Raw genomic sequence first — 13410 nt, forward strand, 5'->3', positions numbered from 1 at the left:
CCTAAATAAAATTCCTAGAATGCTGTATGTAAGCAACCCTGTGTTATACTGCTATTCCTATATATAATAATTAGATTTTATACTCAAAAGCCTAACAAATAATTGTTCCAATTCACTGGATAAGAAGAAAGGATAGAAGGTTTTAAACTATAAAAATGCTTTTCTAATATTATTGAGAATTTGTGTAATTAGCGTCTATAAAAATTATAATTTGTTAAGTATTTAAATTATAGGAAAATTCCTTAAAAAAAAAAAGTCTGAAAAAATACTTGCCTTATTTTAAATAAGGGGTTTAATGTTTGGGGATTTTCTCACAGCTGCCGTTTTGAAGTCAGATACCTTTCCTAAATGTTGAGTATTTCCATTTAGATGCTGGCTTTATGAACAGCAAATATAGGCCAGTAATTGAGAAGCCCTGTAGAATTTTCCTGGTTTTCAGATGTAGAAAATCACCCTTAGGTTGTTCAGAGACTATATTAGGCTGCACAAAAACCATCCAGCGTCCTTGTCAGAAAAAATCAGCTTGACTTGCAGCTGACAGAATGCAGAGCTTGCAGTGCACCTAGTACTGTTAAAAACATCTGAACAGCTACAGAAGCCTCCTGCAGGAAGGAAAAAACCTATTTCTTCTGGGGTGGCACAGGGGTTAAAATTTATTAAAAAGCACCAGCTAAACCGCGCTTTTCCAGAAACTTTTTTTTCAAGTCGTTCTCAGGGCACAAAACGAAGGAGCTCTCATTAGAGCTTCAGTGGTTATCAGTAACCCATAAGCCTTGTTTTGCTGGCTGCTTACTGGTGCATTTAATAAAATAAAGATCACTCAGTGGTGCCGTGGGCAGCATGCAAGGTGATAGCCATATTTGCTTACTGTAAATACAAGAGAAAATCACACACAAACCGGCTGTAGTTTTGACAAGTATTAAGATGGCTCTTTACATCTGTACTTCTGTACCAAAGTGCAATTAGTTTTCCTCGCACAAGGATTTCTGTTTATCTTATTCTGCTTGATTACTTGAGCATAATCGCACCGTTTGCTTCATTGCTCCTGGTAGTAAGCTCCAGTTTAAAAAGGGGAGGATGAGTGTGTGTAAATATACAGAATTCTGCTGTAAGACTCTAATTTATGCATCTGGATGACAGCGTTTCCTTAATTTTTTTTTTCCCTCTTTTACTCTTTCCTTCCGCAAGGTTTGGTTCATGTACATCAGATTCCTCGGCTTAATAGCTTGATCTGTGATGTGTCAGACACGAAGGACCTTGCTTTTAGATTAAAAAGGAAGCTGTTCACCATCGAGGTAAGAGAAACGTTGTTTCACTATTTAGAACCCAAAAGGTGGAGCTAATCCCATCTCTTATGTTTCGTTTTGTGAAATACATAAAATATGCATCAGATGTTGTAAATTCATTTCGTTCTGGTTTTGCTGCTCGGAAGGGTTTTATAAAATACTGTAATATGGCTTCTAATTAAAAATGTCTCATTTGCTGCACTAAATCGGTCCGTTATAAATACTTTATTTTGGTTTAAAATGTACATAGAAAGTAGGCCACAACCTTCAATAACAAAGCATGACATGTTTCTAAGGATGTCAGGAGCATATTTAATTAAATGTTAATGACTTGCTCTTACTTGTGTTAGTGGGTGGGAAAGTAGCTACATGTTATTACCCCAGTAGAGGGATTTTAATGTATAATGTTGCCTAAAATTGTGTGTGGTATGGGGGATAAGTGTCCTTATCAGTATTCAGAAACCATTTTCTTTGCATTACTGAAATCACCTTTTGCTCTTTTATGTCATTTTAAACACAGTATCATTTACACTAATGTCCTTAAGTAAATTTCCTACTAAATTTAAACTTTTTTCTGTGACCTTTATGCAGACAGTCCTGATAGAAGGCAGTAATACAAAAGATGTATTTCATTTTAATCTTGCTAAAGAGCAAATGAACATAGCACTATTAAGCAATTAGAGCTGATGTATTTATTAACCAAGTAATGCTTAGAGATGGAAGATGGCTTTCAGGGTGATGTGATAGTCATCGGTACAGTCTGGGCAATTTTTTTTTTTTTTTTTTTTAACAAAGACATAAAACAGCCAAGCATCCCTGACAAACCATTTTGTTTAATCTCTTTTCAAATGAAAAGCTCTTAAGCAGGCCACTTGTCTTAACTGCTTCAAACCATAAAAAGAGAGAATTGCCACCAATAAATTAGCATATTTTTTACTCCATCACCAAATGCTGGTCAATGTGCCTTGGCACTGCTTTGGTGTTTGGGACTTCACCCTTAAGTGACCACTTTGGCCCTTATTTGACCCTCTGCCCTTTTTAGCTGGCCACTTGATAAGGTAACTTAAGGGTTCTCTCTCTTCACTGCCCCCTCCCCTTCACAATTGCAAGTAGCCCTAACCTATAAATCATTGAAAGGGCCCTATCAAGTGACAAATTAAGGTTCCCTCCTCCTAATTAATGGTCATCAATGTCTTTAATTATCTAATCCTATTGAGAGTAGTTAATAGTTAATCAGGCAGCCAGTTCTTCATGCAGGTCATCTCTGCGTGAGTGCTAGAAGTTTCTCAACTAGAGGTATCCTCTTCAGAAGCCACTTAAAGGCAAATAGATGAAGGAGGGCTTTTTTTTTTTCCTCAAGAACAATTCCTTTATAATGTTTTGTCACTTTCCAGAGAATGCAGTTAGTGAAAACAGGCATTGTGAGGTATTAAAGCATTTTAACAACTGCTTTTGAGTGGTACAGTAGAGACAAAACCCTTGATCGTCTGTGTTTGGTTTTAAAATACAAATGTTCTCACTGTTTTCAGAAGTGCAGAGAAGCGTGCACCCTCCTTTCACAGCATAGTAAATTCTCATTTATTAGAGCTATGAATTAGAATATTTGGGGAGTTTCTCATCACTGTGAATCCTGACTCAGAACGCAATTGTCGGATGAATTTGAGATTCTAATTTATAATGTAACTTGGAAGGAAAGAAAACCCTTAGCAGGAGGCTCTGTAAAAAGGATCAGCCATGGGGCGTTGGAAATGGGAGTGTGGTGGAWCTCTTGGAACAACCTGTTGCCCAAGATGTGCGTGGATGACCCACTTGTGTAATTTCTTTTTTCGTTGTTCAGCTGCAGCCCCTTTTGAATAACTTCACGTTTTGTTAGAGATATGCTTTCTGTAAGCTGAGCTGACACAAACTCTCCCTTTTTGAACATGTTGGATCACTGTCCTACTGTGATCTTCCTGTACACGTTGCACTAATCTATAATACATTTGTTTTTCTTCCTCGTACTGTTAGGGAAAGCAGACCACAGCCAGGCTGACTGGAGCTATAGGGGCAGCAAGAAAATGGGAGAAGGGAAAACTGAATTAAGAAAAGATGTGAATGCAGTCTTCTGAAATGGGTTTCTGGTTTCTACAGTTAGAATGTGATGTGTCAGCATAGTCAGTGCTGGTTCWGGGGGCAGRAGCATAATGCAGCACAGCAGTGTGCAATGCAAGCAACASTACAAAAGTACCCCTGAGTTCAGGRCTTCTTSAGTATGTRGTTTAAATATGAAATGAAAATATGTATTGAGTACCTTACTGGGTTTTGAAAGATTCTGCTTACTTACATGCACAATTTGGGATAAAAATACTGACCTCTGCTTGAAATGSCACTTTAAAGTCAAATTACATAAGGAAAGTTAGAAACACTGAACCTGTGACTTAAGGCAAAATGTCTTCATAAAGGGTTTCCATCACTAGACCGTTCTTTTTTTACAGTTTAAAATAAGAGCATGGGGCATGGATTTTCTCATCTCTGGATTGCTCACCAGTTAAATAACTCTTTATAGTTTGGCCCTCATAGGTGAAAAAYCTTGAATGTCAAATTCATTTTATTAGGTTGCAGTTTTGTGGGAGGGACTTCTCCTCTTTATGGCCTGCAGAATCATTTAACTGTTTCCGTTTTCCTTGTGTCTTCTTCATCAAAATAAGGTTGGCAGAAATGCTTTCTAAAGAGATTTTTTTTTTTCAATTCAGCATGAAAATGGTTTTTTTAATGAATATTTATGAGTGCTCATTGTCCATTTATAAATTATGAAGCAGAACCTTTCCAGGAAAACCTACATGTTTATCCTAAAAGGTGCAGCAGCTCTATCCAACATTCCCAAATCTTCACACATTTGTTACCAGCAATATACTATTAGATGCAGCATTATCAGAGATCTATCTTATGTGCATACCACTTTAAAGGACACAATTTTGAAGTTAGCCTGTCTAATCCTATTTCKTCCCACTTTGGAATCTTAATTAGAAGGAGATAAAAACCATCATTTGACTAAATTATTGTCTTGAATCTGTAGCAAAAAAAGGTATAATCCGCAATTGGGCCAATTAGTGTACCCCATAGTTAGCTATGCTGAGGCAGGAAACTTGATTAGATCTGACACCAGCCTAGTTCCCACTGTTGTTTTGCCAGGTATGATGGTCAGACTTCAAAGGGCTTGAGGCATCAGCAGGGCAAGGTTTGGAGGCCAGCTTAGGTCCGGTCGTTAATCTCCCTGCTAAAACCACAGCAGCTCTCGCACAAAACAAGCTTACACGACACAATCATGCGGTATTAAAGTTTGGGTTGAGTCATGCCAATTTGCCTTTGATTTTCTGATGATTGACTAAAAGATGGCTACATGACTAGACACATACTGAAAGTTTACTGATTAGGTAAGTTCTCCAAATATTTGAAATATTTTTTGATTTCTCAGTTAAATGATATGACAGCCCGTTGGTCTTAATGTGACTTTGCAGCAGAATTGTTGTGGAAGTGCTTTTTGCTTCCTTTGTAGCTCTGAATGTAACTTTTATCAACATTACATAAATTTTGTGGGRACATTATGTTCATAGTTTCATTTGACAGAACTTTATCTTTGTTGTTCCAAAGTCTCATGTGTCAAGACTAAAGGAATCTATGCTTTAATGTGTTTTTTTCAGTGCTTCAAATTTCCATGGAAACACTGTTTATCTTTCTTATTTAGGTGCRTTTATAATTACTCGCCAAAAGGGCATTTTCCCTTAATTATTTTCCACCTCACCATCGAGTAAAGCGCTGTTCCCCGGCTGYGATTACATAAGTGTTCCTTTCTTTTGCAGTCTGATTTGTTCAAATATTGCAGTAACAGTGACATGTTTCCATTCTGAGAAAAGCCTAAGGCTGCTTTAGTATTATTCCAAATGATTGAAATTGCCATCTTGCTGACTTTCCCTTGGGCAGMTTAGGGCCTGTTTACTTTTGTATTTGTTTCACATGTTCCCTCTGAGTTTGGCTGGCAGGACATCATTACCTGGTTTGACAAGACAGTTGGAGAAGATTCATATTTGAWTAACTCCCTTTGTTATTGTCTGGACAACACAAACCTCTGAAATTATCTGTTTCGAGTTAAAACTCCTGATAAATTCAGATAAAGGTTTGTAAATAGGAAAGTTTGTGAGGGTGTTTTTATTAGTTCTCTAGTTTTGCTTAACTTTTAAGTCTTCAAGTAACAGTCAATTATTAGAGGTGTAGAGGCTAAGCTTTTTCCTAAAAATTTTTATATTATAGTTGTTGTGCAAATACATTTTTTTTGTCAATCTACAAGTCACAGCCAGCCAATATTTTCTTTCCAATGGCTMCACAGCACCTGTGCAGCCCACAATAAAAACCTCCAGAAGCCTCCCAGTTTAAAGCCGTGTCATATAGGATATCAAGGATTCCCATGTGGCAAAAACAAGCTTAATATTCAAGTTCAGGAGTTTCTTTACTGAGAGGTGTTTCCTAACAGGAGGAGAAGAAATTAAAGGAGTTCTGTGTCAAGAAAGTGGCAGGCAGATGAAAGTTATGTCTTTGGAAGGAAATGTAACCACAAAACCCAGCAATGGAGTTTCTACAGAATTAGGAATAAACATAGGATTCCAAAGTTCAAATCATATCCTGTCTTCGTCTAGGAGTAAAATATTGTAAGGAAATTAATGATTGCCAAAGTAAAAACTAATTGCAACTMCAGATATTCATGTCTGCTATGCGTCCATGTGTGTGAATTTGGAAGATGACTTAAAACTCTTAAAGATTGTTATTTTGGCCATTTAAAACAGGAAATACGGCATAGGTGGCCTTCTGAAATCTCTGTATTTCTGCCTTTTTTTGTCTTTTTTTCAGTCTCTCTCTTTTCACTGCTTATCTTAGACAGACTGCAGTGTGCTAAACTTCTGATTTGCAAAAGGGAAGTGCACGTGACCACTGTGAGAGATGATTTAGCAGAACGAGTGGGTAGGACCAAGTCAGAGCTGATGTGGTATCCTCACAGCACAGGTTTGGTCCTAAGGGGCTCAGGAGAAGGCAGCATCACTGCAAACATTTCCTGAGTAATTATTCATCAGGAACAGGTAGAGAAACAGTTAGGCTGTTTCTTCTGGAGGAGCAAGTCAACCCTGTCACCAGCACTTTTGAGATCAATATATATTTAAAATACACATCCATGCCAGGCCAACCTCTCTATCAGCAAGAATTAGAAAGTGGCATTAACAGCATCACTTCTTTTAGCTTTTCCCAAAAGAATTTGAGGCAGTCTTCATTAATGGCTGACCCTAATCTTAATTATATAATTATATATATAATCTTATTATATATATTATATATATATATATATATCTTATATTTCTCAGATGTTTCTGCCATTGAGTAAATTTCTAAATAAATGCATTTGAATTCACGAGCTATTTTTGACCAGTGTTAACAAAAAGCATCAGTGAACCTGAGAGCTGACATTATATATGTTTAGGTAATTATAAATGTATTTAGGTATTATAAATGTAGCAATCTTTCAGTAAATAAGGAAAATAAGCTRATATATGCCACAAGATACATGTTGCAATAATGATCTGTATTCCTGCATATATAGACAAAACAACTCTATATTTTGAGTACTGTTTGTTGTTACTGTTGACCCTCTGTTAGGGCCTTATAACCCTCCAAAGGGAAACTTTTTTTCCCAAGCCACCCCTTGTGGCTGCCTGGCTATCCAGGGCCTGGAGCATGCAGGAAATGTCACAGGTATTCCTGGTTCAGAGAGGAGGCAGAACTTTTCTGAAGTGTTAAGGAAAGTGCATTTCTTCAATTTTCTCATCCCCGTGTATTTGAGAAAACAACTACCCCTGGGGCTTGCATKGAAAATCTCTTTTTCAGTCTTACCATACCTGGCAAACTCTCGTGCTGGATGTTCCACTTAAGCTGGGGAACTCCAATAAAAGGAACACTGCATATAAAATTAAACTTTCCAACAGAGAGAGGTAAAACATTGTAATAAAATTCAGCTGAAATTTGCCAGTAAAACCACCTTTGCATTGATTTTTTCCTGTCCATTTTTCCTATTTTATTAATAAAGAAATTATCACTGGGTTATTTAAAAATAGTTCAAAAGACAATAATTATAAYACCATCATATTTTCTTAATCTAAAATTAATAATACTGCAAAAAAATATTCTCCTGCAAAACGAATTCTGTCATAATACCAAGCTCCATTTTGCATTATTTCATCTAGTAGCCAGTTCAGGTTCTCTTTACCTGGTATGGTGTACTTCACTGAATTGTTTTGTCAGATGCTGTCAAGCCAACCTACCATTGTTAAAGAAAATCAAACTAAATCATTTTGGCATGAGCCTTCCAGGAATAAGGCACAGAATATGAAGGGTTTGATGAAATCAAGGATTTGATTTCAATATTGTAAAAGACTGCCTGTCAAAAATGTATTACATTCTTTCAAACAATTTTGAATAAATATACGTGTTTAAAATTGTGACAGTACAATTTAGCTAAAGTTTTGGGAGAGTATTTTTAAATTATAATAACTTGAGGTGAAACAATACTTGGAGTGCTCCTATTTGAAACGAAAAACCCTCTGAATCCTAATGATACACAGAACTGAAATCAAGTGATCAATTTTATACAATATGTGGAATTTCAGAGCACATGTATTGTACATATATGGAAGAATTTAATTTGAAAATGTCTCCTTATTGTGCACAACTGAATAATGTGAATTAAATAATAATTATTTGTCTCTAGGCAAATATAGGAGGATATTTTTAACTTTTAGATTTCATATGAATATTTGTAATATCCCAGAATTTATTTAGTAATTAATTTTGTTTTAAGGGTTGTATGGCAGCGTAATGTGAGAGTTCCATCCAATTTTTCCAAGCTTTAACCCTTCTAATACAACACATCTGCAGCTTCTTGTTAGTCAACAGAACTTATCTATGTTTTTATTTCAACAGCTAATTATGGTGTTCAGAAATATTTCTGCCATGTGTTGCTGCAGTGGAAGAACTCACAAAGTCATTAATGCAAGGAAAGGTCACTCGTGCATTTTGTAATGGGCTGCTCATTCTCAGGGTCTGTGCTAAAGAGACAGATTTGTAAAAATGTTGGTTGGTAAAGATTAAAAACCTCTTTTTCTACAAGGATTGTATTTTTTCATTGTAGCAGTAGCATTTTTTAGACCTTTCTGACCTTGGGTTAGAAAGATATTGATGGTGAGTCTTTAAGAAGCAAAAAGAGTTTACCTAAGTAAAGTTACGTTTTGGTCGTGCCATCTTTCTTGGTCTCTCACACTTGTTTTAGTTGCATGGGTTTGATTTTTTTTTTAAATTAATTTGATTTTTCGTGTTTGTATTTCAAATGGTTTTCAAAGGATTCTGTATCATGTGTAATGTAATTTAAAGTTTCTTCACTGCATGTTGAAAACTCTTACCTTTTGAAATAGCGAGTGACACCATCTCCTAGAAGGAAAACATTATTTATTGCAGTTAAAGTGGTGTTTCTGGCCAGATTAACACTGACACCATATTGGCCCCCTTCAGAATCAATGGCATTACCAAGTAATAGTTCTGCTCCCTCCTTTCTTCTGAGGAAAGTAAGCAATAATTGTATAGTGTACAATAATTAAAGCTTTTTATTGATGTCCATAAATACATAAATAAATAAAGTGAATTTGGGTGCCAACTTACACCAGTCATAGGCTGCTTGACTTTCAGGAAACAGCTGCTAGCACCTGCTAAAAATAGTTCACTTTAAATGCCTCGTTTCAGGTATTTAAGGTTTGAAAAACTTGTGGTTTTAACTTATGAAAATACGGTCTATGAGCTCTTCATCTGGTTTTGTCCAATCTGCTGTAGCAAAAGTTACTCAAGAATTCACTCTGATGTTTGTAAGGTCATGTTTACAAAACAGTTGCTAAATGGATTTGCTTTCTTTCTCATCTTTAAGTGGTGTATCTGCTTGAGCCTTGTTGAAAAGTAGAAGCCAAAACCAAAAAAAAACCCAATCAGTTTTCCACTTTGAAGTGGGAGGATGTGAACATTGCTGCACGGGAGAAATTCACTTCTCCTTGGATCCAAGACATTGCTTGCTATTCTCAAATTTACCTGATCGCTCAATATTTTAAGTTTTAAGATCTGGGGTCTGTGAGTGGCCCTTCCACTCGACTCAAGGATTGCAAGGGATTGTTCTGGGATAATTTAATTTTTGGACATTCACCTTTAGCTGTCGCTGCTGGCCAAACAGCGACATAAAAGAATAGATACAAAACACAAAAAGTGGGTGGAAAAAAAAGAGAGAATGAAGTTTATTGTGGGACAAGCTTCTTTTATCTACTTTAGCAACCAGAGTATACGTGTCAAACATACATTGGTCAAGAGACAGCTGTTTAATTAGTAATCAGAACATAATTGGTGAGTTTGCAAAAGTTACAGTATTAGTAATGTTTATAATTTCCAGCTACATGCGTTATCAATTCTACATTCCAATCTCCTTTTCTCAACAGTAGTTAAGGATGTGGTATTCCTCCTCCATGTAGACTGTTAACACTCTCTTTTTCTTTTTAGGACTCAATCATACACAATAATTGTCTGATTTTCAGAATCAGGGCTTGTGGGGCCACTTTTTTCCCCCACACTTAGCAACTTTTATTTATGAGCCAACACACAATTGGATGAACAAGAGCTGACCAAGGCAAGTCTGCTGGTAGATGTAAACCCAGCCTGTACCCATCTTGRTACACAGAGTGTGATGGATGGAATAAACACATCCCTGGCCACTGGAGGTACCAGTTTTTACAGCTCAGCAGCATTTTCCTCCCAGCTCTCTATTATGTGCAGTTATCCATTGGTTTCATCTCTTCTCTCATTGATTTATTGGGGATTTAGTAATGTGTTGGTTAATCAATAAACACTGGAGTGTCTGGAGATGTATATATCTCAGGTCTGCAATCTAAAGCCCCTAAAAACAGCACCATAAACTCACTAATCAACAGTTCTCACCTTTTGGTGTAAAGCTTTGTAATTCTGGGCAGGTCACAGGTTCCCTGCAMTTTTTTTCAAATGCACTCTCACAAACCTTTTTCAAGCAGAGAGCAGTGTGGCAGGAGTTACATCAGCTTTTTTTTGCTATAATGAAGGGGAAAATGGCTCTCTTTCTGGGATGTGTATTTGTTAAGAGATACAAACCAGTATGTAATTTGTAATTCTTGTTACTGTTACAAAAAAACAAACAAAAAAAACCCCTAATAAGAAGGAAATTTAGTACTTGTATTTAGATCTGATCCTCAATAGTAGCATAGCCATGGGCTGTTTATGCTTGGTCTACATCATCTAGACTAAAAATAGCCATCCTGTCATTTTATTGGCAGAGTTTTAGCTACTCCTTTAATTCTGTTTAAAAATGGATAGAGAGAAAGACAGCATAAATATTGAATGTGTGAGGATATTTCAGTAACTAAAAGGAGATTCCTGATGCTTTGAAGAGCTGTATGATGAAGTGGAATTCAGATTTTGCTTAAGAGGAATTTTTTAAATTAATACACTCTTTAAATATATTAATTCTTTTGTGTAATTAAAGTAGCTACTTTAAAATATCTATATATTTAAGTATATTTATTTTATTAGTGTCCTGCTTACGTTTTGTTCTTTTTAGCTTTCCTTTACATTTTGAGAAGAAATACCAGTGAGTTATTAAATATATCCTCAGCTAAATGGGAAGCCACATTATTTCTAATTTTTCTATTAATAAAGGGAGTTTTTGTAGAATAAGAAATCAAGTCACTACTGCCTGCTAAAATCYTATTAAATAGTCTGAAAAATTCAGGCTTGTTATGTTACCAATTTTAAAAACCTGGGGAAACAAGGGAAGAAGTGGCTCTTTTGTGTTGTGTCTGTCCTACATGAGCTGCTTTAGGAACTTTCAAGGCCACAGTTACCTTATGGAAAAGACAGTTTTGAGGTGAAAGTGTATTTGTGCTGATTTTTTACCGWTCTGAAAAGGGCATTTTGACTTTGAAAAAACCATAAAAATTAGAACCAGGTTACTCAAACGCCCCTAAACCTACAAAGGAGAATTTTTGCTGTGTTAGTAGAGTAAGAATCTAAGGTAGAAAAGTTACAGTGAAAGGATTTTGTCAGTGGATTACTTAAAACCTCATRTAAGAAGCACTTTTTCCTCTGTCTGAACTAAAATTCTGTTTGTACCTTGGTCTTTTCTACATCTTCCTCTCTGTTTTTGCTCATCCACACCATGGTATGTATTGCATCATTTAGGACAGTCTTAACCTGCACATTCAGTGTAGTTGTCTGTGCTCACACAAATAGGAATAACTGGAATACTTTCATTTTCGTTATTTTCTGTTTCTCGGGTTTTCATCCTGAAATGACATTGTTACTGTGCAAATTGACCCAAAAAAACCAGCATTTTTTGCAGTCAGGTGTGTTTGAAGKTAAGTTAYGTTARCTTAYTTTTATGGAASTTTGGTGGTGGTGTTACAWAGGAGGTGATGRAAAGAGAAGCCATGAATGTTGAAAWTTTTACRTTAGAGCATCCAAAATAAAGTAAATGGTTGCAATCCCTCTGTTGCATGGCTCTGGCATAGCAGGGTATCAGTTTTCAGAAGTCATAATCAGAATATTTATTAGTGAAAATTATGTATACTGGAGTATTTTTATGCATACAATCTAGACTTCTGGTAAAAATTTCTATAATTAAAGCAGAATTTGTACAAATCCAGAAATAGTCCCTTAGCGATCATTTTTATTGAGAGAAGCATCACTGTTTAYATATTATTGGTATTCAGACTATTTTATGAGGAGTTTATAACTTTTTGTTTTAAAAGAGAAAATATAGTTCCATACAAAATTACATTCTTAAAAGATTTACTGTTCCGGACATTAAAAAAAAATACTGTAAAATTATTTTCTATCTTGAAAAATCAAAGCAGCTCTTCTTGTTTCAAGTTTCATCTAATACATTGTTCCGTATGGTTGTATGATAAACACATTATTCCTTGAACAGGAATTAAGAGTAAAGCTGCCAGGAAGGGGTTTTGTTGTCAGAGTAGTTCCCGCCTCATGTTTTGTAAGAGATTTCATGGTCCTATTGTAAAGAGTGGATGATTTAAAACGTGTTCCCAAGATAAACTTTCCCATTGTCATTAATGAGGATGGATAATACTGAGTGACAAGTGCATTAGGAATGACACAGAAAGAGCTGTTAGATTTGTCAGAGCGTATCACTTCAGGCAATGAAACTTGAGGACATTCTCTTTTAGCAATTTTTTGCTATTTATTTAGAGAACTGAGGGTTGTGATTGCTCACACAGGTGGATTCTGCTGTTTAGTTCATTAAATATTTAGGTACCTTTGAAAAGGTAAAGGTGATAAATATGAGCATTGTACCCTACTGTGAGGGGTGCAAGTGATTGCTTTGCTTACAAATAATTCAACAAAACTAATACACCTTTAATTCATTTTTAAAATGTTCATATGGTAGATAATTTTTAATTTGCAATATTCTTACTGAACTKGAGTATTTAAAGTTATATAATAGGRATRCTCTGAACTGTCATAGTGAAGCTTCTGGGATAAAGAARCTTAAAATTAGGACACTATACATGTAATTTACATTGACTTAAAAATTGTRTTTCTCCATCGAGCAAGACTTTTTAAATATTTATCTCTGAATTATTAATAATGTATGACTTTTCCTGGTGTTTAAAACCCTTCCAAACTACAACATGCCTATCAATTTCCATTTTGAACATGCAATTGGTCACTTTTTCGCCTTGATTCATCTTGCCTGGCTGCCAACCAAATTTTGCCTCTGTGTACCTCCTTGACACTAATAATGACTGAGTTCCTGTTCGTTTGCGTGCAAGATTTCCCAAGTGGCAGTTTGGGGCTGGGATAAACTATCTATCATGATTGCATACAACTAATCTGCCTCAACCAAACCAGCCAATGATTGAAATTGCATTTGACAATTCACCTCTCCTTGGCGTGCCTGAGGTGAACATWGCTACAGACCATCCCCGGAAGGGCATAGCAGCTCCTCCATATGTTGGGGAGGATCCTCTTA

At 35.9% G+C, this 13410-nt stretch overlaps 1 protein-coding gene across 1 annotated transcript in view; it reads left to right on the forward strand.

The window, feature by feature from the left end:
* Positions 1-13410, forward strand: part of ELP4 (elongator acetyltransferase complex subunit 4) — a 101013-nt gene that overhangs the window by 43314 nt on the left and 44289 nt on the right. Inside the window, exon 9 of the mRNA XM_057379989.1 lies at positions 1189-1295. Coding sequence (XP_057235972.1) covers positions 1189-1295 — 107 coding nt within the window. The remainder of the gene's footprint in view (positions 1-1188; positions 1296-13410) is intronic.

The sequence above is a fragment of the Malurus melanocephalus genome, unplaced genomic scaffold (assembly GCF_030028575.1).
Source record: "Malurus melanocephalus ecotype Western Australia unplaced genomic scaffold, MMel_1.1 scaffold_429, whole genome shotgun sequence".
Classification (NCBI taxonomy): domain Eukaryota; kingdom Metazoa; phylum Chordata; class Aves; order Passeriformes; family Maluridae; genus Malurus; species Malurus melanocephalus.